Here is a 24940-nt window from a genome sequence, read left to right on the forward strand (position 1 = left end):
TCCATCAGTGACTTCCCGAGGCTGGGCTCTAGTGGCCTTCTGGGTCTCTTGGCTGCAGGCAGCTTTGTGCCAAGATGTGGCCCCTTCCTGCAAAGTGAGCAAATCCGTGGCTATCCTTCATGGCTCATTGTCCTGCTGACATCATTGTGGCCAGTTTGGTGTTCAGAAGAGAGATAACTGAGTTAGACTGCAGGTGTTAAACTGGTGTTGGATTAAAGTTGTAATTTAGGCCACAAACTAAATGACTTTCCAGCTTGTCTGTCAGCTGCCCCAGCTGCTGTAGGAGAGTAAATCTCAGAGGTAAAAGCTAAAGATTCATTCCTGTTTTCACTGCTACAGCTGTTGTGTGTCAGTTAATCCTTTGATGAGGAAAACCTTTGCCCATGTGTAGGGGAAAGAATTTTTGTTTTAATTATTTTAATCTAGCTTCTCTGTTTTTGCAGATACTGCATTATTAATTAATAGTGCACTCGTATTAATGCCTTGAAGTGAAAGTCTGTATTGGCAAACATTCCTCGTTTTGTTCTTTGAGGATCCTACTCTGGTGGGGAGAGAGATCTGAGTAACTCTGGTAGAATATAGATACATACACAAAGAATCCTTTCAAGTTCTTGAAACTTTTTTCACTGTGATAGCAGGGAATATCCATGCAACTAGCAAGAATGTTTGCCAGAAATAATCTGTAGGCTCTCCATTAGAGCCCTGGGAAAACCATCAGACCCCTGAGAAAGGTGTCTCATCTTCTGCCAAGAGAAAGAGGAGTTGTCTGAAGTTTTAATTCAGAGCGTTGTTTCAGAAGGATGGGAAGAAAACTTAGCTTTTGTCTTTTGTGTGCCATGCTCCTTTCACTTGCTAAGTTGTGTCCGACTCTTTGCCACCCTCATGGATTGCAGCATGCCAGGCTTCCGTATCCTTCACTTTCTTCCGGAGTTTGCTCAAATTCATCCATTGAGTTGGTGATGCCATCCAACGATCTCATCCTCTGTCACACACTTCTCCTCCTGCCCTCAATCTTTCCCAGCATCAGGGTCTTTACCAGTGAGTTGACTCTTCGCATCAGGTGGCCAAAGTATTGGAGCTTCAACATCAGTCCTTCCAGTGAATATTCAGGGTTGATTTCCTTTAGGACTGACTGGTTTGATCTCCTTGCTATCTAAGGGACTCTCAAGAGTCTTCTCTAGTACCACAATTTCAAAAGCATCAATTCTTTGATGCTCAGCCTTCTTCATGGTCTAGCTCTGACATCTGTACACGACTACTGGGAAAACTGTCCCCTCATTTAATTCTGATAGCATTCCTGTGAGGTGTCTTTTTGGCCTCATTTTACAGAGAAGGAAGCTTGAGGCTTAGAGGGGTCAAGTAGCTAGCCTGAGGGCACATAGCAAGTAAGTGGCAGAGCAGAAGCTGAATGAGATCTCCTTTTTCCTTGGAAGTGAATGCTACTTTAGATTCTGATTTTGCAGGTGGATCTGTGTGATAAGTTGTAGACACCGCTGCTTAACTTTGGGAAATCTAACTTGCTATTGTTGTGAATGGGCTTCATTGGCTGTATTACGATAGCCACTTACACAGGCCAATTGTTCCATATCACAATACCTTGCTGTATTAAAGACTGTTGGGTGGTTTTTCTTTGTAGTGGGGTTGAAGGTAGACACTTTAGGAGAGGTAGTATGTACTTACTTAGGCAGTACTTTTTTTCTTTTTTTTTAAAGCATTCGTAACCATTCTCTTTGGGCTTCCTTGGGGGCTCAGTGGTACAGAATCTGCCTGCAATGCAGAAGAGGTGGGTTCAATCCGTTGGAGAAGGAAATGGCAACCCACTCCAGTATTCTTGCCTAGAAAATCCCATGGACAGAGGAGCCTGGTGGGCTACACTCCCTGGAGTCACAAAGAGTTGGACACGACTGAATAACTAAGCATGCATGCAACCATTCTCTTGAATGATCTCTATGTTAATCCTCTGAGGTGGGTTGAGGGAACATAACTTATTTTAAATGAGAAACTGAGGTACATAGAGATTTAGATACTTGGCCGGGGTCACACAGTAAGTTGTAGCAGAGTGCTTTATTGCAGTTAAATCAAAATGTGTAAGAATTTCAGGTCTTAGCTCTTAAGAGGCAGCTGTGAATTTTTTATTATTTTAGTCTACATGGTTGATTAGATGAAATGATAATTTCTGGGCAACTGACTTAAATGTTTTTGTCGTCTTTCAGCACCCAGAGGCCTCCATTCAGGCTGTGTTTTCAGATGCCCAAATGCATATTTGGGCATTAGAAGGTAAGTAGTCTCAGTGAGCTGCAACAATGATTTATTTATTCATTAAATATTGAGGTATTTAATGAAAGATCAGTTCTGGACTTTGATCTCAATCTTTGAATTTTCAGATACATTTTATGTGTTTGTTTTATATAGATAAACTTTTCTTATTTAGGTTTATTTCAATTTAGAGCTTTTCCTTGTATATAAGTGGAGAAACTGAGCCTGGGGTTCTTGCGTCTCTCTCTACTTCAAAAAAATTGCAATTAATAGATTGTTTTTTAACCATCGCCTTATGTTGGTGTAACTTGCTTAATATATTTAAACATATTTAGCTTAGGTTTAGTTGTTAAAAAACTATTTCTTTTCATCTTACAGATACTACCTTCTCAATGTTTAGATGATACTTCCTCAGAGGGGCCTTTCCTGACCACCCTATGAAAAGTATCCTTACTTTGTCCCCTTATCAGGCTTTGTTTTCTTAGCCTTTATCACTGCCAAACACAGTATTATTTAAAAGAACTTTTTTCTATTAGAACATAAGTCAGATTCATCTTATTTAAGACTATTGCAGTTGAGTACCTTTTCCATCCCTTTTGCCTCTTTTTCTATTCTATTACTCCCTTTTTTATTTAGACTTCTATACATTCAGAATATTAATTCATCCTCAGATAGATGTATTGCAAGTGGATTTGCCTAATTTTGATTCACTTTTAACTTGTTTCTTCTTTTCCCCTCGAGGTTTGTCTCACTTAGTAGCAGCATCGTTTACAGAAGATAGATTTGGCGTAGTCCAGACCACACTACCAGCTATTCTTAATACTTTGTTGACGCTGCAAGAGGTAGGCAATATATGGGTTGGGCGGAAGTAGAGGTCCTGTCTTCTCCCCCGCCTAGCCTTTTCTGTTTGTTTCTTACATTTCACATTGAGTAACGAAAAACATGTTGGAAGTCAAAACAATGGTACTGTTCTCACCGTCAGGTACTTACAGTCTAAGACAGACTAGGAAGACAGACTTTTAATTCATTTGTAAGTGTTAATTTTATTGTAACAGAGAAGGTATATTAAACCTGTAGGACATACCTCTGGTATTAATCAGATTATTTAGGATATTGGAATTCTGTTCATTACTATAGGTTTGCATCCTTACATAATTTGTAGCTCCTGAAAGTGACCTGTAGTTAAGTTACTTGTGTAAATAAGAAGTTACTTATCGACTAGAGGCTTAAGAAGATAGAGCTGGGACCAGTGGATTCCTGCTACGAGGCTGGGTGCATCGTTTTAAACTAACAGGTCTGTTTAGTCCTAGGCTTAAAGGAAGAAAAATAAAACATATGCTTCTTGTTTTTCATTAGGCTGCTTTTCCTGACTTCCTGTTGGGTGATATGTTTTCACTGCCTTGTATTATTAGTTCTGTGTTAGATGAGGTGTATAAACACTAAGGGCCGGGGGCATTTAAAGGTAGGGGCTTGGGTGTACAGGTTTTCTGGAGAAAGTATTTCTGAACTGGGTTTGAGGGATAACAACTGGTGCATCTTTGGGTCTTGGGAAGCAATTTAAGATATGAGAGAAAACAAGCTTCGCTCTTCCTTTCTTCAAATCTCAATTCATTTTACCTCTTAGAATGTCTTACCCTTCAGAACCAGTGATTTTTTTCCTTCACTTTGTCCTCTTTGTGCCTACTTTCTCATGTATGTTATTTGAGACATGTATATACCCGTGGATAGCTTTATTATTTGGGTTCACTTCCCAACTACCTTACTGTAAAGAAAGAATTTTCTACTATTTCCACAACTTCTACTGTTTGGCTTATCTAACCACACATTAGGGTAACCATGATTATGGGTGTATCTTTGGTATTCATAGCATAGCTTTTTTTTTTTTAATCACTCTGGTTGTATAGTTTAAAATAAAACAACAGTACAATGTTCCCTAGTCTACAGAGTGATTTCATATCATCATTTTTTTGAACTTCAAGTCTACCTTGTGAAGTAAAGTGGAGATGTTTCGGCCCTGTCTTACACATGAAAGGGGCTTGGTAGTGCAGTGGCTTACCTCAGATCTCACACACATCTTAGTGGCAGAGCTGGGACGTGATGTGATCTCACTGCAGGCATTAGCAGTGGAGTAGACCTCAGGGAAAGCTGCAGATCCAGTCTCCGAACTTGTCTACTGTCTTCTGCTGGACTTTTATTTTACATAGGGTTCTCTTCAGAGAGAATGGCTCTACTTTTAGAACTGTAACTTTCAAACTTTTTAGACTATGATATGTAGTACATTAGACTCAGAATATAGAGGTGGGATGTGTGTGTGTGTAACAAATAAAAGATGCTTACAACAGTGCTTACCTTTTATTTTGTGCTTCATTCTAATGTTTTCCATTCTATTTCATTTTTTAAAAAATGCTGGTTGAAACAGTTGATTTCACAAAGATCACAGTGCCCTAGAGGTATTCTGCACCAAAATTACTTTCTTCTCATCTCTTCACTATCAAAACTCGTAATTCTTCATAGTTGATTATGGCTAGGCATGATAAGGAAAGCAAATTTGTTTATTTGGTTGTAGTCATTCTTACTTTTGATTAGGAAGGTATGGAGCTGAATGGAAAGTACTTTTGAGGAGCAGAGGAGAAAGAGGCAAAGGTATATTTTTGAGAGTTTGGGAAGCGGTAAATGGAACAAAAACCCCTCTTTGTGCGAGGCTTGTGGCATCTCTTCTCCCCAAGACAACATCATAGTCACCCTTTCGGTCATGCTCTACAGTCATCAGATTTTGCAAACCACCTTGCAGTCTTTCTACCCCATATCCCAAGATGGAGCGTCGTGAGGGAGTCAGTGTCCACATGGATATTTATCCCACACTTTGACTTTCTCACTTTATTTACTTTTTTAGAACTTTTTACTTTGTTTGGGGAATAGCTGATTAACAATGCTGTGCTAGTTTCAGGTGAACAGCACAGGGACTCGGCCAGACATGTGCATGTATCCATTCTCCCCGACTCCCCTCCCATCCAGGCTGCCACACAACACTGAGCAGAGTTCCATGTGCTATACAGTAGGTCCTTGTTGGTTATCCATTGTAACTATAGCAGTGTGTACATGTCCACCCCAAACTCCCTAATTCTCCCTTCCCCTTCCCCTTCTCTTTGGGCAACCATAAGCTCATTTTCAAAGTCTCCTGAGTCTCTTTTGTAAGTAAGTTCATTTGTATCATTTCATTTTAGATTCCACACATAAGGGATGTCATATGGTATTTCTTCTCTTTCTGACTTATTTCACTCAATAAGTAAGTCTCTAGGTCCATCCATATTGCCACAAATGGCATTATTTCATTCTTTTTAATGGCTCAGTGATGTGTACATCATCTTTATCCATTCCTCTGTCAGTGAACATTTAGGTTGCTTCCATGTCTTGACTGTTGTAAAGAGTGCTGCAATGAACACTGGGGTGCATGTGTCTTTTCGGACCGTGTTATTCTCTGGATATGTGTCCAGGAGTGGGATTGCAGGGTCATATGGTAGTTCTAGTTTTAGTTTTTTAAGGAATCTCCATACGGTTCTCCAGAGTGGCTATACCAATTTATGTTCTCACCTACAGTTAGGAGGGTTCCCGTTTTTCCACACCCTTTCCAGCATTTAATGTTTGTGGATTTTTGATGATAGCCACTGTGACTGGTGTGAGGTGGTATCTCACTGTAGTTTTGATTTGCGTTTCTCTAATAATTAGCCGGATTGAACATCTTTTCATGTACCTCTTGCCCATCTGTATGTCTTCTTTGAAGAAATGTCTATTTAGGTCTTCTGCCCATTTTTTGAGTGGGTTGTTTGTTTTGATGCTGTTAAGCATCATGAGCTGTTTGTAAATTTTGGAGACTAATCCCTTATTGGTCTCATCATTTGGAAATGTTTTCTCCCAATCTGTGGATTGTCTTTAATTTTGTTTATTGTTTCTTTTGCTGTGCAAAAGCTTTTTAGTTTAAGTACGTCTCATTTATTTATTTTTGTTTATATTTCCATTATTCTGGGAGACAGACTGAAAAAATATTGCTGCGATTTATGTCAGAGTGTTCTGTCGCCATTCTTTCACACACTCATCAGTCTCAGCCTTTGACTGTCAGCCAGGCTTCATCGGCCTGTGTATTCTCCACTTGCAAAGCTTAAAAGTCCAGGATTCTAGCCTCTAAGCCAGAGTCCTTGAATGTTTTTGTGCCAGAGATCCCTTTAGCAGTCTGATGAGGCCCATGGACTTTTTCCCAGAATAATGGGAAAAATAAATACATAAAATATAAAGCCTTTCAGATTAGAAAGGAAATCAGTTATATTAGAAGATAATTTTGAAAGTATTAAGTTTGTGATACATTAATACATTAAACAACAAGGTCTATCAGTGGGTCTAATAGAGAAGGAAATGGCAACCCACTCCAGTATTCTTGCCTGGAGAATTCTGTGGACAGAGGAGCCTGTCAGGCTATAGTCCATGGGGTCACAAAGGGTCAGACACGACTGAGTGAGTGAGCATCAGTGGGTCTAACTCATCATTTTGAAGTAATGATAAGATGAATGGTGTTTAAAGATAATTACACTAGTGTGATGAAAATATTGATGATTTCTGTTGGTGGCAAACTTAGAGGAACTACTAATGCTATTGTGATTTACTGTTTCATAATTGAAATAATTGCTAAATTTTAATTAGAGCTTAGTAAAGATAAACATGTCATTTTTAGCCCAAAATTCATGGCCCCTGAATCCTATCCATAGATCTGTGGGCTATATAAGAGCCCCTGTCTCCCCCATGCACAGCCTTTTATGCCTTTGCTTCTTCTGTACACTCTCTTTGTCTTTGCTGATATTTTCACTTCGTTTTTCAGCTCCCCCCTAGCTACACATACGTTGTTCCTTATCCAGGTTACACCTTATAATCTTTCACTTCAGCCGTTTTGTTACCAGTTTCCTCACCTCCTAGTTGCCAGGTCCTTCAGTTGCACCCACCTGGCAAAACTCTAAGGGATCAATCCCATGTTCACCGCCTACCCTTTCTCTTGCCCATCCCTCCTACTTCAGCCTCACTTCAGGCTCTCGGCATTCTTGACCTGAATTGTTACTATGGCCTTTTGCTCCCGGGACTTAAAGGGACCCTGCATTCTGACTTCGGCCACTGTCCGGTTGTCCCCATAAGCCCTCTAGACTCATAACCACCACGGACTATTCTGTTTCCTTCACCCCTGCCCCAAGTATATTTTATTTTCTTAACCTAACTAACTCTGTACGTGATGCCTCTTCTCTCTTTCTTTGCATAGAACACATTTTTCTCGTTTTCTCTGGCTCTGCCTGTAACCCCCATTTCATCATTTTATTACACTGCATTTCCATTATCTGTTTACTTTTATCGTCTCTAGTCAGAGTAGGGGGCTTCCCCGGTGGCTCAACTGGTAAAGAATCTGCCTGCAATGCAGGAGACCGGGTTTGATTCCTGGGTCAGGACGATTCCCCTGGAGAAGGAAATGGCAACCCACTCCAGTATTTTTGCCTGGAGAATTCCATGGATAGAGGAGGCTGATGTATATATAGTCCATGGGGTTGCAACGAGTCAGACACGAGTAGAGTCACAGACCTTGTCTTATTTCTGTATTCCTAGCATCTGACCTGGTACCTGGCAAATAATAGGTACTTATTTATTAAATGCTTGTTGGATGACTGCTGGATAGCTTCATGGTAGGTTTGATGGGTGAAGGCTTCTGTTCTGGGGCCTGAATTAAATGACAGTTCTGATGTGAGTTAATTATAATAGTCACAAACCCCTTCATTTTGTAAGACAGGGATGTCATGTGACTCATATGAGTCCTGTTGTATGTTTTTGGCTTTATATTCTTTGATGTAGAGGGGATTCTTGTTCTTAATAACAAAAATAAGTTCTAAATATCTCTGTAATTTAAGGCAAGTTATAAAATACAGGCTTCTGGATCTACTGAGGAACAGTTGTGTGTGGGGCTTCCCAGTTGACTCAGTGATAAAGGATCTGCCTGCAATGCAGGAGACTCAGGTTTGATCCCTGGGTTGGGAAGATCCCCTGGAGTAGCAGATAGAAACCCACTCCAATATTCTTGCCTGGAAGATTCCCTGGACAGAGGAGCTGGGTGGGCTACAGTCCATAGGGTTGGAAAGAGTTGGACACAGCTGAGCACACACACAAACACAAGGAACAGTTATATGGAACTGTCTTGTTCTTTTGCTTTACTTTTCACTGTCAATCACTTCAGCCATTTTACTGAATCATTAAAGACAAAATATGAAAGAAAAGGGGAAGCCTTTCATTCTTCAAACCATTCAGAGGGCAAGGAGTGGAGGGATGGGTATCCTAGGACAGTTGTTCCTGATAATAGTGAGCCAAGCCATCCTGGGAGATCCAAATATTACATTGGGTTCATGAATCCATACATGCATTGCTATCATCTGAATAATTAATGTTTGTCTGACATAGTTACCACTATTTTTTAGAAGTTTCTATATACTGTTTTGGTTAATTGAAGTACATAGTCATTTAAAAGCATTATTGAGTTTATGGAATTATTTCCTACATTAGTGGATGGAGAACAGTTACTGTCCCATGGAATTCCACTAGATAGCTATCTATCTGTCTAAGTGAGTGTGTGTGTATATATAGTCTTTAAAAAGGATCCTTATATGTAAAAGGTTGGGGACCAAAATGGTAGAATGGTTTAATTAAAAAAAATTTTTTTTAATTGTGTTAAAATACACATATAAAATTTAAAATACACAACATTTTAGCTATCTTTTTGTGTATAGTTCTGTGTCATTAAGTACAATCACATTGTTTAACCGTCAGTCACTTTTTCATTTTTGAAAGTATGTTTTAAACTTTTGAGAAAGCCTTCTAGTCTTTGAAGAGTCACTGTCACCTTGATATAGGATATCAGCTCTATCTATTATATTTTTTGCCTTATCACCCTAAGGCCAAATTTCGATATACTTGGAAATTCGAAGTTGACCTTTATACTGTTCATATATTCAATAAATACTAATTATCAAACAGTTCAGCGTGTGCTGAGATACAGAATAAGAAAAGACCAACATGGTTCCTGCCCTCCAGAAGCTCGAAAAGTGAAAGTGGCAGTTGCTCAGACATGTCCAGCACTTTGTAACCTCACAGAGGAGGCCATACAAATAAGTACCAGAAAGTAAAACAGGAAGTCATACAAGTAAGTATAATTATGAGTGCCGCAATGCACAAAAATGCAGGGTGATTAAAGCACATAAAACAGGCAAGTCTAACTAGTCTTGTGAGTAGGAGATTAAAAGGAAGGGTGTGAAGTCATGAAAGGCTTCCCTTAGGAAGTGACACAGAAGTTAGACGGAAGAACGAAGAGGAGGAAAGGAATGTTCTTGAGGGCCAGAACTCTTGAGTTTGAAGATCCAGATCCAGAGACCCTTGACCAGTATTCTTCCACAAGTCACACTGTTTTTGTTTCTCTAGAATCGTATTTTTATTTCTATATTTATTTTGTATATTTTTATATATTTTATATTTATATTTATATACAGTATATTATATATTAATATATAATATATTGTATATAATGTATAATAATCATATTATTAATATATATTATTATAAATATGTATTAATATATAAATATATGTGTGTGTATATATATATAATTTATATCGGAGAAGGCAATGGCACCCCACTCCAGTACTCTTGCCTGGAAAATCCCATGGATGGAGGAGCCTGGTAGGCTGCAGTCCATGGGGTTGCTAAGAGTCGGATACAACTGAGCGACTTCACTTTTCACTTTCATGCATTGGAGAAGGAAATGGCAACCCACGCCAGTATTCTTGCCTGGAGAATCCCAGGGGCAGGAGAGCCTGGTGGGCTGTCTATGGGGTCACACAGAGTCGGACACGACTGAAGTGACTTAGCAGGATATATAATTTATATATTATATATTTTCAGTTTTTATGTTTTATTTCTGTAAAATCCACAAGAAATGTTCTTTCTTTAATTTTTGTAAAAATCCCATAAAGTTAGAATAAAGCTTATTTTGCATGATTGAATCTCTCTCAAAAAGACTATATCTATATCTGTTGGTATGACTTACTCAAGATCGTGGTCAATGAATGGTCGAGTGAATTTGTAAACCAGGCTTTCACACCCCAAGTTCTTTCCTTTCTACCATATCGGATCACCTCTGCGAGGGCTTGGCAGAACGTGTATTTCTTAACTTCCTTTCTTAATATCGACTGTAGCAGGTTAGAAGAGCCAAAGTGTGAGATCTAGGGGCAGAGCTCCCCGTGTTTAAATCCTAGCTCGTACTAAAGCACTCAGGGTGCCTAGCCCATGCTATTGCTGTGGTTGTTGTAGTCGCTGAGTTGTGTCCGACCTTTTGCGACCACATGGACTGAAGCCCTCCAGGCTTCTCTGTCTGTAGGATTTCCCAGGCGAAAATACTGGAGTGGGTTGCAATTTCCTTCTCCCGGGGATCTTCCCGACCCAGGGATCGAACCCATGTCTTCTGCATTGCTGGCGGATTCTTTACCACTGTGCCACCTGGGAAACTCTAGCTTATGTTAAGCGCTCCGCAAATGTTAGTTAGCTCTTATTACCTTGTTGTCACTGTTACCATGCTGTATGACAGAATCCTTGTACAGGAGAAAAGATTTTTAAAGATTAAAAAGAAAGTACTGCTGTCAGTACCGTAAGCAAGTAGTCTGGGTGACAGTGTCAGACAGATGCCCAAGGCTCCACTGCTCTCTGAGTGACTAGAGCAGTTTATTAAAGTTTTCTGAGAGCAGGATCTTCATTTATGAAATGAAAATAGTGTCTCGTAGGAATATTATGAGGGTTAGAAATAATATCTGTAAAGAGTTTAAAATGGTTCTTGGCAAGTATAATATATGCAATAAATAGCATATACTATTATTATAAACAATTAAATGAAACAAGTGGTTATCAGACGTGGCTTTGTTAGCAAATTATTATTTAAATGAGATGATATATATGTATACATATATATATATATCACAATTAACTGAGTTCCTGACACAAAATAACTGCAGTTGATAAATTTAGCTGTCATTATCATCATCTGATACTGCTATTATTCTGTAGCAGTGGTTCTCAACCAGGGATGATTTTGTTCCCCAGGAGGTATTTGGTAGTGTCTGCAAACAGTTTGATTGTCACAGTGGGGGATGCTACGGCATATATTGTGTGGAGGCCAGGGACGCTGCTGAACAGCCTGCACTGCACAGGTCAGGCCCCACAGGAAAGAACCGCCCAGTCCAGAATGTCAGTAGTGCTCAGTTTGAGAAACTCTGATCTATAGTCATGATTTCCAGTAACAAAGTCCACTCTTATCCTTAACATTTGTTTTGGATTCTGGCTTTAGTGGAGCAGAACCCTTTTTAACTAGGTTATAAGTAGGGTCATTGAGACCAGGGACTTTGAAGGCTCTGCATGGCAGACTTCTGTTGATGACGTTGATAGATAAATAATCAGGAAAGAGCAACTGGACTTTTCTGTTTATGTGGCCTTTGTGCATATGCTACTGCGTGTAAATATAAATGGGCAAAAAGTGCCTGTTTCCATAGTACAGCCCCTCTTTAGGCTTCTTTTAGGGCCAAAGTGAGGCCTTCATAGAATTTATTTTTCCCAGAGTGTATTTATATTGTTCAGTGGTGTATTGTACTCACCACTTACTCTTTTTATTGTTTGGGATAATTCTTAACTAAATATTTGAGATTCCAATTGTGTGATCTGAGTCTTAAGTGCAGGAACCAATGCATAAAATGAGTGCTCAATAGATACTTGTTTAATCTCATAGCTGATTAAGTGGATACTTCAGTTCTGGTAACCATGGGGCCTATCATTAAATACTATAAACCAGTGTTCTCTAGGTTCAAGTTATTCATATACTACCATCATAGTTTTTGCCTTAACTGTTGATTAGCATCCACTATTGTCATTATTTTAGTCATATACCACCTAAATCAGTCTGATTTCGGTGTTGACCATCTGGTGATGTCCATGTATAGAGTCTTCTCTTCTGTTGTTGGAAGAGGGTGTTTGCTATGACCAGTGCGTTCTCTTGGCAAAACTCTATTAGCCTTTGCCCTGCTTCATTCCGTATTCCAAGGCCAAATTTGCCTGTTACTCCAGGTGTTTCTTGACTTCCTACTTTTGCATTCCAGTCCCCTATAATGAAAAGGACATCTTTTTTGGGTGTTAGTTCTAAAAGGTCTTGTAGGTCTTCATAGAACCATTCAACTTCAGCTTCTTCAGCATTACTGGTTGGGGCATAGACTTGGATTACTGTGATATTGAATGGTTTGCCTTGGAAATGAACAGAGATCATTCTGTCGTTTTTGAGACTGCATCCAAGTCGTCCCCTTCTCCTCCTGCCCCCAATCACTCCCAGCATCAGAATTTTTTCCAATGAGTCAGCTCTTTGCATGAGGTGACCAAAGTACTGGAGTTTCAGCTTTAGCATCATTCCTTTCAAAGAACACTCAGGGTCGATCTCCTTCAGAATGGACTTGTTGGATCTCCTTGCAGTCCAAGGGACTCTCAAGAGTCTTCTCCAACACCACAGTTCAAAAGCATCAATTCTTCGGTGCTCAGCTTTCTTCACAGTCCAACTCTCACATCCATACGTGATCACTGGAAAAACCATAGCCTTGACTAGACGGACCTTTGTTGGCAAAGTAATGTCTGTGCTTTTCAATATGCTGTCTAGGTTGGTCATAACTTTTCTTCCAAGGAGTAAGTGTCTTTCAATTTCATGGCTGCAATCACCATCTGCAGTGATTTTGGAGCCCCCCCAAAAAATAAAGTCTGACACTGTTTCCACTGTTTCCCTATCTATTTCCCATGAAGTGATGGGACCAGATGCCATGATCTTCGTTTTCTGAATGTTGAGCTTTAAGCTAACTTTTTCACTCTTTTTCACTTTCATCAAGAGGCTTTTTAGTTCCTCTTCACTTTCTGCTATAAGGGTGGTGTCATCTGCATATCTGAGGTTATTGATATTTCTCCAGAGGATGAGATGGCTGGTGACTCAAATGGATCACTGACTCGATGGATGTGAGTTTGAGTGAACTCCGGGAGTTGGTGATGGACCGGGAGGCCTGGCATGTTGCGATACATGGAGTCGCAAAGAGTCGGACATGACTGAGCAACTGAACTGAACTGAACTGAACCACCTAAATGAACTATTGTTTACTTAGTATTTTAAGTTAAATTTATTTAAAAGGAAACAGTATCACTGTTGTAAAAGGGAAGCTAGTTTGACTTGCTATGGATAGATACAGGTCTACCATTCCTTATCTCAAACCCTCAAATTGTTTCAAAATTTAGGTATTTTAAGATTTTTCAAAATGTTACATGGTATACACAATCATAATTATGTAACACTGCTATTGCTATCTGAGGTAGAAGCCCCTTAATCAGATACAGTAATGCTTTTCTCCAGTGAAATATCTGAATATTCATAGCAAGTGGAATAAAGAATATAAATAACCTATGTCAGCTTAGGTTAGGTTTTATTGTCAGATTAGGGCTTTTTGGATTTCAGTATTGAGAAGACAATGAAAGAGAAAAGACAGTAATTTTAAGTAATTCTTTTTGCTGAAGTCCCTGAACCTGAAGCCTTCTTGTCCTTTTGTTGTGAAGGGAAATTAGAGAGGATTAGAAATGTGACGTTAAGGACACATCATCTCCATACTGAGACTTTCTTCCCCAATGTAACTTTTATACATTAGGGTCTGTTGGACCCAATTTAAGTTTTGGCGTTTATTTTTTTGAGCTATTCGAATTATTTGTAGGGATTGGTATTTTATGACTTTTATTCTTTCTTAGAGTTCTTTTAAAGAACAAAGAGAAAACAAAATTCATTCCTTTACAATTACCCTTTCGACCCTTTTAAAATCTGAGATGTATTATGGAATCCTAGTGATTTTACATTTCCAGTGTCTTGAAACAGTTTGCTATTTGATCATCCTAGGAATTATTTCATCATTACTCATCAGTTACTCTAATTGTGGTAAAAAGACCAGTAACAAAACAGAAGAATGATGAAATCATATAGTATTGCATCATCTTTCAAGAAAAGGTATATAAATAGTCTGAACAAACATCTTTATAGTTTTTTTTTAAGCTTTCAATGAATACAGTTGCTAATTCAGATTTAAAAGATTTTCCACCAATGATGGTAAAAAGGAGAAAATTGCCCATATGTTAAATAATTATTTAGATAAAGCGGACGATGCATGCAGAGACACAGCACTCTAGAAATTTATATGATTCTTAAATGGATGCATACTGAAGGTATACAAAGGTGTATTCAAAAGTGATTGGAAGGAAATAGTTGATGTTGAAATGAAAAAAAGTCACATGTATAAAATAATTTTATATGTGATTGACCATTTCAGTTCATCTTTATAAACCTAAGAATGAAAATGTTTTGCACAGTTGGGGTACCAAAAAAATGGCTGAACTTTGCAACAAAATTATGAACTGTCAAAAGTTTTTTAAAGTATTGTGTTTTGATGGTGCAGATGCAAGAAAAAGAACCAGAAATAATGATAAGCTAGAGTCTGTTGGAGATATATCTTCAATTTGAAATCAGTATTATAGGATGGATGTGTTCCAGGTTTGTTCATGATAGCTGATAAGCAGCTAGTTGCATTCAAAACACATTTCATACTTCAGATGTTTATATCTTTGAAACCTGAAAACTATGTTTATAATCTTATTTATATTGCTTTAAAAGTATTTTACATTATCCTGTCATTCTTATTTCTGTAAATTTTTTGTAAAAAGACTATAAAAAGGGTCCACTGAACCCAGGTGAAAATGATGATGACTATTTTGCTAGTATACCTAATTAAGGTTTATAAGAAAATTGAAAAGGAAGTAATGTTTCCATTGTGATTCAGTGTTACTTAATGTTACTTAAGTATGTCACTGAATACTATCTTCCATACTGCCTAAAAGTATCTCAAGCATGCCCCAGCCTCGGGCATCCCTCTTACAAGTTTCTGTTGAAAGAATGAATTCTTGGACTTGCAGTTATTGTGACAGACTGAACACACACATCAAATCTTGTTCCTTCCCCCTAAACTCTGCTAAACCATAGTGAAAGTCTTTTAAAAAGACATAAATCCATAAATAGGAGAGGAGACAATAGCAACAAAGTTTTCAAAGCTGGAGAGCAGATGGTTGAGATAACTAACTTAGCAGAGTCCGAGGCAACTGCGAAGGTGGCAGTGGGGTGAGCGGCAAGCACCTCTGGGGCCAAGGCCTGAGGGACAGACGCCAAAACAAAGAGGCTGTGTGAGCGCTGTTGAAACCCAGCTAGAGCCCTAGATTCTCCGAGGTGCTTCTCCCTCATTCCAGAAGTTAAGTTTCATCCTTTAGAGAGAGTGCAGCACTGGCTGTCAGGACTGGGAGAGTTCATAGTTGCAGGCACTCTACTAGAAGCTTAGCTCTGTCACCTGCTCAGCTTCCCTGAGCACTGGGAACCAGGCCTTCCAAAGAGGGTACTGGAAGACTCTTCTTTGGGAACTCTGATCAAACCAAGAAGAAAGACCTAAAGTTACTGAGTTGGCACTCACCCTCCCCGCCCCGTACACCCCCCCACTCCCCCGAGAAAAGTCCATGCACATCACCTGTTGTGAAGCCTGTTGTCGGTAATCCCCAGTCATGTACTCAAAGTTGTTATCAGTAATTTCTAGTACTCAGAGCTTTTGGTCCAGCTCTTCAGAAGGTCCTATTCTCAGTCTTGAGCCAAGGATCAGTATGTTCCAAGGGAAATCTTTAATACAGATGATAGAGACTAAGTGGAGTACAGAGGGAAAAGAAACTCTAAAGCAAAAATAAACCCCAAAATATAACAAAAACCACAAAAATCCTCAGAAATAAAAGAGGGTATTGAATCCTGGAAACAAAAATAGGATGTTGAAATAAAAAGGATCATTTAATTGACATAAAAGAACTCTTGAAATTAAAAACATGGCAAAAATCATTTTACCTAGAGTCTTAGGTACTTTTTTGGTGCTTACATCCATAACTATAGATAATAGACTTATGCTATTGCTTCTTGTCACCTTATATATTATACTTAGATATTAGATATTATACTATATTATATTATTAATATTAGATATTATACTGCAGTAGATTAACACAGTTATTCTTCTCAATCTTCTCTTCTCCCTTCTCTTAATATAGTTATAGCATTTAAAGGGGCTTCCCTGATAGCTCAGTTGGTAAAGAATCCACCTGCAATACAGGAGACCCTGGTTTGATTCCTGGGTCGGGAAGATCTGCTGGAGAAGGGATAGGCTACCCACGCCAATATTCTTGGGCTCCCCAGCATTTAAAATTATAATATTTACTTTTGGATTTTGAAAATTATACTTAAATCTTTTTCTTACATTGTCAAGTATGTAAATGAATCAGTTTCACTTGTGAGTTCTCTCTCCCTACCTATTCTTGCACATAGATGTTTTACAATCTAGAATTGAAAAGGAAGATAAGCTAGTTTTGTAAATAACCTTACTTACGTAAAGTATAAAGTTTGATCTTTTTTCGGACTGAGATTCATAATAAAGGTATTCTTACCTGTCATGCATCGTAAGCAGAGTAGGACATCTGTGTTTCACTTCCCACTTTTGAATTTTCAAGGCTGTAAAAGTATATAACTGCTTTTTAGAGGATGGTTGTAGACTTTTCCCTGGTAACTGCTGAAGTGGCAGAACCTTGACTGCACTGTTTTTCAAACTGTTTGACTGTGATCCAAAATAAATACTTTATTGTATGTCTATGTGTTATCTCTGTATCTGTCTATATGAAATGAAATCTCTTTAATCCTTGCAGTGAGTTGGCTTTTTTGATAGTCTGAACTAATGTGTTTCCTTTTTTTCTTGATATAGTCAGTTGACAAGTATTTCAAGCTTCCTCATGCTTCCAGTAAGCCACCTCGGATTTCAGGAAGCCTGGTGGACACTTCCTATAAAACATTAAGATTTGCATTTAGAGCATCACTGAAAACAGCCATCTATAGGATAACTACCACATTTGGTGAACATCTGAAGTAAGTTTACCTCTTTTATTTACTTTCAGGAGTTCCCCTGAGAAACAGGCATGAGAATTAAGGCTCATAAATTGAAAGTGTTTTTTGGGGGAACTTCTTGATTCTTACTGGGAAGTAATAGCTTAGATTTATATTTAATATTTGTGATTTAATATTAGATTTAAATCTACTAGATTTAATCTATTTAAAATAGATTTAATATTAGATTTAATATTTTAAAAATTAGCCTATTGTATAAGCTTTGGGACCTTCTTTCAGATGGATAAAAAAAAGAGGATAGAAAGTTATAAAAGCAGCAAATATAATTATATATTGTTTTCTTAAATTCCTAAAATAACCTTAAGGGAGAAAAAGGGCAAAATGAATACTCTCCAGAAAGGCATATTAAAAATAATTCTGTTATTACATCTTGGTTAGCAAACCAAGACTTGGGGTGAGCAGAGTATTCCATAAATGAGTCCTTGGTGCTTTGTGAATCATGCTGGAAAAACAGCAACAGATCATAACACCTTCAGAAACGGAACCGGAAAGAAAACCACAAATGCCAAGTCTGTGTATATTTAGTTTCATTGATGTTTACTGCTTTCTTTTCATGAAATAATCTAGCTAGGCAATGTAAGGGATACTAGTTTACTAACTACGTTTATCATAATTGTAAATAAACTTTAAAAGATATAAGATTGCTCTGTTTTTTTCTGTATGCAATTAATAGTTTAGAACTTCTTCAAACTAGCTGCTTTTAGAAACAGTAGTGTATTTCCTTTTACGTCCATAAGGCAAATACATAAAACATACTATATACATACCTAAGGTAGCCACAGCAACAAGTTTATGGAACACTTTGGTTCTGTGTGGAAATACAGAAAAGCTGTAGATAACCCTCTGTCCTTAAGAAGTTTATTCATTTGTTTAAAAACAAACCAGAAAAAAAAAATCATTGAGTGTTTTCTAGATCTGCAGTCTCTAATATGATAGCCACGTGTTGCTATTTAAATTTAAATTAAGTTAAATAAAATTGAAAATCCAATCTGTCAGTTACATTGGCCACCTTTCAAGTCCTCAATAATGACACGTGGCTACTGGCTACTATACTGGACAGCTTAGGTATAAAACATTTCCATCATTGCAGAAAGTTCTTTTGGACAGTGCTATTCTAGACAATATACTTAGCACGTTTCATTTATTCTTCTCAAAGAGCCTGTGAGGTATAGAGGTTATCATAATTGTATAATATAGAAACTGAGACTCAAAGAGCTTAAGAACATGCCTGATAGCACCGTCAAGTCAGTGTTAGAACATAAAGCTGAAATTAGGTCTGTCTTGTTCTTAAGATTACACCTTCTTACCCTATACAACACTAGACTCCCTCCAAGATGTAAACTGTAAGGTTTAAGGTATAAATGTAAGGTACAAGATGTAAGGTACTCTTAGAAAATTCTCAGTGAATTCAGACAATGAAATACAGATGATGATTGATATATATTCGTGATACAACCAAAACAGGAAGAAAAGGGGAAATAGATTTCTTCCATAAGCAAAGTAGATGATTATTAAAAAAACTGTAAGAATGAAACTCTGCCTTAGTTTCTTTTCTCTGAGTAGAGCCATATATTATATATATACTAAAATTGATGAGGCCAGTAAAGACTATTTTGTGCAAATATTGGACAGAATGGTAATAGTAGAAGCATTAGATTTGGAATTAAAACATTTGGATATATGTCTGAGTACACTACTGTCTGTTGTAGTTGTGGACAAGTTATCTATTAATTTAAGTAACTTCCAGGTAGTAACTTATGCAGGTAGTAAGTTGTAGAACCAGAAATTAGACTAAATCTTTTGGACCCTAGAATTCTATATGCAGACCTCTGAAAACCATTCTGATACTGTTTTTCCTGCCATGAAAAAGGTATATTATTCATCCCATTTTATTTCATTTGCTGTTAATAGAGATAAAATAGGATCATACATATGTAAAGCCCACATACATTATATATTATTGTGACAACAACTATTATTATTGTATGAAAGTGAAAGTCGCTCATTCATGTTCGACTCTTTGCAACCCCATGGACTGTACAGTCCATGGAATTCTCCAGGCCAGAATATTGCAGTGGGTAGCCTTTCCCTTCTCCAGGGGATCTTCCCAACCCAGGGATCGAACCCAGGTCTCCCGCATTGCAGGCGAATTCTTTACCGGCTGAGCCCCAAGGGAAGCCCAAGAATACTGGCATGGGTAGCCTATCCCTTCTCCAGTGGATCTTCTTGACCCAGGAATCAAACCAGGGTCTCCTGCATTGCAGGCGAATTCTTTACCAACTGAGCCAACAGGGAAGCCCCTATTAATACCTGGTTTATTCATTCCCCAGAGCTTCACCTCTGAGAACCAGCTATAAATGAAGTAAACACTTAAGGTGTGAAAACTAACACAGACCAGTTACACATTGGAGACCTTCATTTAATATCTGTTTACTCTTAATTTAGACAAGTTTGATTTACTGACTTTCTAACCAATAACATTAAAATTTGAGAGGAAGACTACTATTAGAGTTGAGTATTAACAACAGTGAGAGAAGTACAGTGCCTGCTGGCAGAGGGGAATCATGAGAATAAAAATCAAAAGAAAATCATGAGAGAAGACTTGGTGTTTGAAAAAATTCAGAGCCATTTAGTTAGAGATGACAGCCTCCCTGGCACGGAGAGAAAGTCTATTCTGAATAGTAAAGTATACTTGAGATGGTTCAGTTAGTGGCAGCTACATGGTTTAAGAAAGCAGATATATAAAATGTGTAAGGTGTTTTAGGATAATTTGTAGCAAAATTATTATAATAAGCCTTTTGACACTTTTAAAAGTGGCGATCTTCAGTTACTGGAATTTTATTACTCAGTGTGTGAAAGTTGCTCAGTCGTGTCTGACTCTTTGTGACCCCATGGACTATACAGCCCATGGAATTCTCTGGCCAGAATACTGGAGTGGGTTGCCATTCTCTTCTCCATTATTATTCAGTCAGTATACAGTTTTATCAACAACTAGAAAACTGGAATCTTTCATTGTATTTAATTTCTGCCTAAAAGTTTAAAATAAAGCTTCATACTAGTTTCAGTGTATATTTGCCCCACTTTCGTCAAGGTAATGTATTTTTGTAGGGGTGAGGGTGGGAAGAGAACTCAGTTTCTCCATCCAAGACATAACTTATGTTCAAAGGGAAAGTAAATCTAAACCACCAAGCTGTTACCTTTGAAAACGATTAGTGGAGTCTATTGTGTTTTATCCAAACATCTTTGTTTAAAGGATTTTATATTGAAAGCAATTTATATACTCCACAACTCAAAGATAATGTTGGAATCTGGTTTAAATAAAATAATAAAATCCAGAAAAATCTACTGCACAGCCTGAAACTCTGCACAGCAGGTTCCACAGCAGAGCAGGTTACAGTTGATGCCTTCAGTTGTCAGCCTTAATTTTCTCTGGGCTTTTAAAGGTAGAAGCTGTTGCTCCATGCACGCCCTCCTCTCAGTAGATTAAGGAGGGTTTTCATCCAGCTTTTTTCAGAAGTACTAAATAAGTGAAGATTTCTATTCATTTTTAATTGTTTTGAAAAATATTGACTCTCTGCTCTGTGGTTCACTTAATATGCTTAATGTAAAATAAAGCTTATGCTTTGAATTTATGTCTCATTTAGTGCTGTGCCAGCATCTGCAGAACATCAGAAGAGACTTCAGCAGTTCTTGGAGTTCAAAGAATAGTTAAGTAATATAAACTGTGTTCATTACACTGCTGATACAACTACAGATGGGACAGTAAATGTTCAGCATTCTTGGATCAGAAGAAAATGGACTAATTAGATGCTTCCTTTGTCGTGGTGGTTGCTTTGAAAACTATACTTTAATGGGAGAAATCATGGAAAGAAATTCTCAACAGAAAAACCGAAAACTGCCTTTTCTGTACTGATTGCTTTTTGTGTGTGTGGCATAATAAAATCTTTATTCAATTTTACAGAAGCCTCTATGGCAGTAGAAATGTTTGTAGCTTATGCAGCTTAATAAGAAGAACTAGAAAATGTTTAGAATTTTCTTTTGAGAGGAGTAGAGGCAGTTCAGAAGGTAAAACAGGCCAACTTGATCTAGCCTTCCTTCCTGATCGGTCTGAGAGTTTAGCTCTCTGTAAACTCAAAATGCGTAAACTTTTTTGGAGTAGTTTCTGTTTACTAAAGGATAAAAAGAGTAACAGTGGAGAAAAAGTCACAGAAAATGCTGTCTAGAGGACATATTTTGTTAATCTGTTAGGTTGTGTTTTTGTTTTTGGAGACAAATTAAATTTGCATGATTGTCAAAAAGAAGTCTCAATTTACAGATGCTAACTCTATGTAAAGGAATGTGGAAAAATTCAGCTCTTAAGTTACAAGATGAAACATTCACATTTGGTTTTCAAAAGATAATTGACCGACATCTATGAATTTATTTTGTATCATGCTAGTAAACAATGTGTATGGGTATTTTCTCAGCTAGTTTTTGCTTTCTTTTTCTGGAACAAAACATTAAGTGATTGCCAGGTTTTTCAAGTGAGAGAAAAAGTTTTGCAAGAAAACCAGGAAACTTTCCTTTTTTTTCCCCCCACTCTCCTCATCTTCATTAGATCAAATTATTTTGTAAAGCTTATTGTCCTCACAGGGGAGCAACCTTTGCTTTGTTAACTGGCTGGTTAAAATATATTAGGAACATCTTTACACCCAGAAACAACTTAGTCATCAGGTAGCAAGTGAAACCAAAATGTCAGAGGGATTAGTGTACTTAGGAGTATGTTGTATGTCCTGAAAGTGAGTAGGTAATTTTATAATTTATTAGATCAACTTTGGAGATGAAAGATTGGAAATCCTACTGGTAGACATTCACTGGACTAGCTTTGGACTGAAATACTTCCTTATAATCCTTTTCCCCTTATCTTTTCCCTCTAGTGTCCCCTAATTTTTTCTTTAAAGTCAGCGGAGGACTGTATGTGAATCTTTATTGTGGTGTATATGTCTACCATTTGTCTGATTACTTGATGTATTATATCTTGATTTATTTGTTGCCCCTTGAGCCAGCACATGCCAAATTATAAATGAATCCTTCTGGCCTTTATGAGACAGCTTCCCAGTTGTCAAGTGTTTGGCGTACGTAGGCTATTGCCTTTTTTTTTTTTTTTTGGCATCTGAAGTGGAGTTGAAGTGAGTTTTTTGAATGTAAAAGTTGAATTTTGAATGTAGAAGCTACTTACAGATGACCAGAAACCGTTGAGTTCCATATTTTAGTCATTGAGCTTTTTATATTCCATTCTCCCTGCTGCCCCTGTTTGAGGCATTTTGGGAGAAAAGGACGCTTAACCTTATGCTTACATAAAGAATTTAAACTCTGACTTATTCAGATAAAATGTCTGGCTTTGTTTTAAGGTTTTTGTTTTTTTTTTTGTCATCTCCCATATGCTTTGGGCAAACTATATTTGATGAGCAATGTGAAAATTTCTGAGGTGTTCATCCCTATTTTTTCTGAAGATAACATGTCTTGTACTCAATACAGTTCACATAGTGTCTGCCTGGTGGAAATTTGGAACTGCCTCCCCAAATCTGGATTGTATTTAGTAGATAAAGAAATCAGTTCCTTTTCCTCATTGTGTCGATAATCTACACTCCGTCTGTTGGAGTAGGGTACGCCTTGATCACCTGTTGGGAAAGAGGGAAGAGAGCTAGCTCCTTCACCTGTCTGCAGGAAGGAGGATCTTAGGAAGGCCACCAGGAGGAGAGAAGCATTTCCTTTGATGAAGTCACATCCTGCCTGTGAACCCACTGATACTGTTGACGTTGGCCTGAAAATTAGAGGGTGTTCCTTAAAAGTGTTTTCTGTCAGTACAAAACGTGATTGTATCAGCTCTTGTAATGTTTTCTTGACCCTTATGGAAGGTATAAATCCACGTAACTTCTTTCCTAGAGAACTGGGAAAGTGTCCTAGAATTAAAAAAAAAAAACACAAAATGTGTATAGTTGAGTGGACATGGATAAGCAACAGTTTGTTATTTTGCTGGGTTTGTTCCTTGGTATTTGTTTTCTGTTATCCTGTAAATATGATAATCTGTTTATATCCTTTTGTATATCACTGATACTGAATTGGGTAGAAAAATAAATTGACAGTTTTTAGAAATGGGACTGTTAATTGAAATATGCGTATCTGTAAGATCAGTTATTTAATTTCTGGTGTATATGTGTATGTGTTGCATTAGCCATTTTAATCAATCTGAGACCCGATACTTATAAAACCTGAAACATGTCTTGAGAAATCAGCTTTTGCCTCTGACTGGACTCATCTGGTGGGTGATCTGTAATGGTAACTCTGAGGAGCCTAAATTCTAAAAGCCTCTTTCTTCGAGGATGCAGGTGCTGAAAGCCATTTCTTAATAGAGGTTTCTTTTCTTGCCAGAATAGTGTTTCTAAATGGATCATATTCCCCCAGGCTAAAAGTTATGTCTGTCAACTTTACTTAAATTAGCCCGAACTTCTCCTCAGGGTAGTTGAGGTACTATAACTAAGGCCCTCAACTTGCCCTGTTTGCTATCCAATCCATAGTTATCTTTCTTATTTTTTTTTTTTTTAATTTTATTTTATTTTTAAACTTTACATAATTGTATTAGTTTTGCCAAATATCAAAATGAATCCGCCACAGGTATACATGTGTTCCCCATCCTGAACCCTCCTCCCTCCTCCCTCCCCATACCATCCCTCTGGGTTGTCCCAGTGCACTAGCCCCAAGCATCCAGTATCGTGCATAGAACCTGGACTGGCATCTCGTTTCATACATGATATTTTACATGTTTCAATGCCATTCTCCCAAATCTTCCCACCCTCTTCCTCTCCCATAGAGTCCATAAGACTGTTCTATACATCAGTGTCTCTTTTGCTGTCTCGTACACAGGGTTATTGTTACCATCTTTCTAAATTCCATATATATGCGTTATTATACTGTATTGGTGTTTTTCTTCTGGCTTACTTCACTCTGTATAATAGGCTCCAGTTTCATCCACCTCATTAGAACTGATTCAAATGTTTTCTTTTTAATGGCTGAGTAATACTCCATTGTGTATATGTACCATAGCTTTCTTATCCATTCATCTGCTGATGGACATCTAGGTTGCTTCCATGTCCTCGCTATTATAAACAGTGCTGCGATGAACATTGGGGTACATGTGTCTCTTTCCCTTCTGGTTTCCTCAGTGTGTATGCCCAGCAGTGGGATTGCTGGATCATAAGGCAGTTCTATTTCCAGTTTTTTAAGGAATCTCCACACTGTTCTCCATAGTGGCTGCAAAGATGACTTTAGTTCATCAGTTAATAATCTAGCTATTCTTAAAAAGCTGCTGACCACCATTCTAAAATGAGCAGAATCATTGTTTTGAGGGGGAGGTGGGGCACACAGCACGTTACCACCTTAAGAGTTCTCGGTCACGGCCCTAAGCAGCTTTGGCAGTTGCTGTAGTGATTGGTGCTTTAATATGGAGCTAGCTAATCATCCAAAAATACTCACCTAATGCCTCTTTCGGCCCAG

At 37.9% G+C, this 24940-nt stretch overlaps 1 protein-coding gene across 2 annotated transcripts in view; it reads left to right on the top strand.

Annotated features, from left to right (window-relative positions):
• The window catches only part of NDC1 (NDC1 transmembrane nucleoporin), a 60012-nt gene extending 36452 nt beyond the window's left edge, over positions 1-23560 (top strand). For both annotated transcript variants that reach the window (XM_070786515.1, XM_019957434.2), the window contains exons 15-18: positions 2214-2277; positions 2998-3098; positions 17208-17368; positions 21052-23560. In XM_070786515.1, the coding sequence (XP_070642616.1) occupies positions 2214-2277; positions 2998-3098; positions 17208-17368; positions 21052-21115 (390 nt within the window). In that variant the 3' untranslated portion in view covers positions 21116-23560. The remainder of the gene's footprint in view (positions 1-2213; positions 2278-2997; positions 3099-17207; positions 17369-21051) is intronic.
• The last annotated feature ends 1380 nt before the right edge of the window (positions 23561-24940 follow it).

The sequence above is a fragment of the Bos indicus genome, chromosome 3 (assembly GCF_029378745.1).
Source record: "Bos indicus isolate NIAB-ARS_2022 breed Sahiwal x Tharparkar chromosome 3, NIAB-ARS_B.indTharparkar_mat_pri_1.0, whole genome shotgun sequence".
Taxonomy (NCBI): Eukaryota; Metazoa; Chordata; class Mammalia; order Artiodactyla; family Bovidae; genus Bos; species Bos indicus.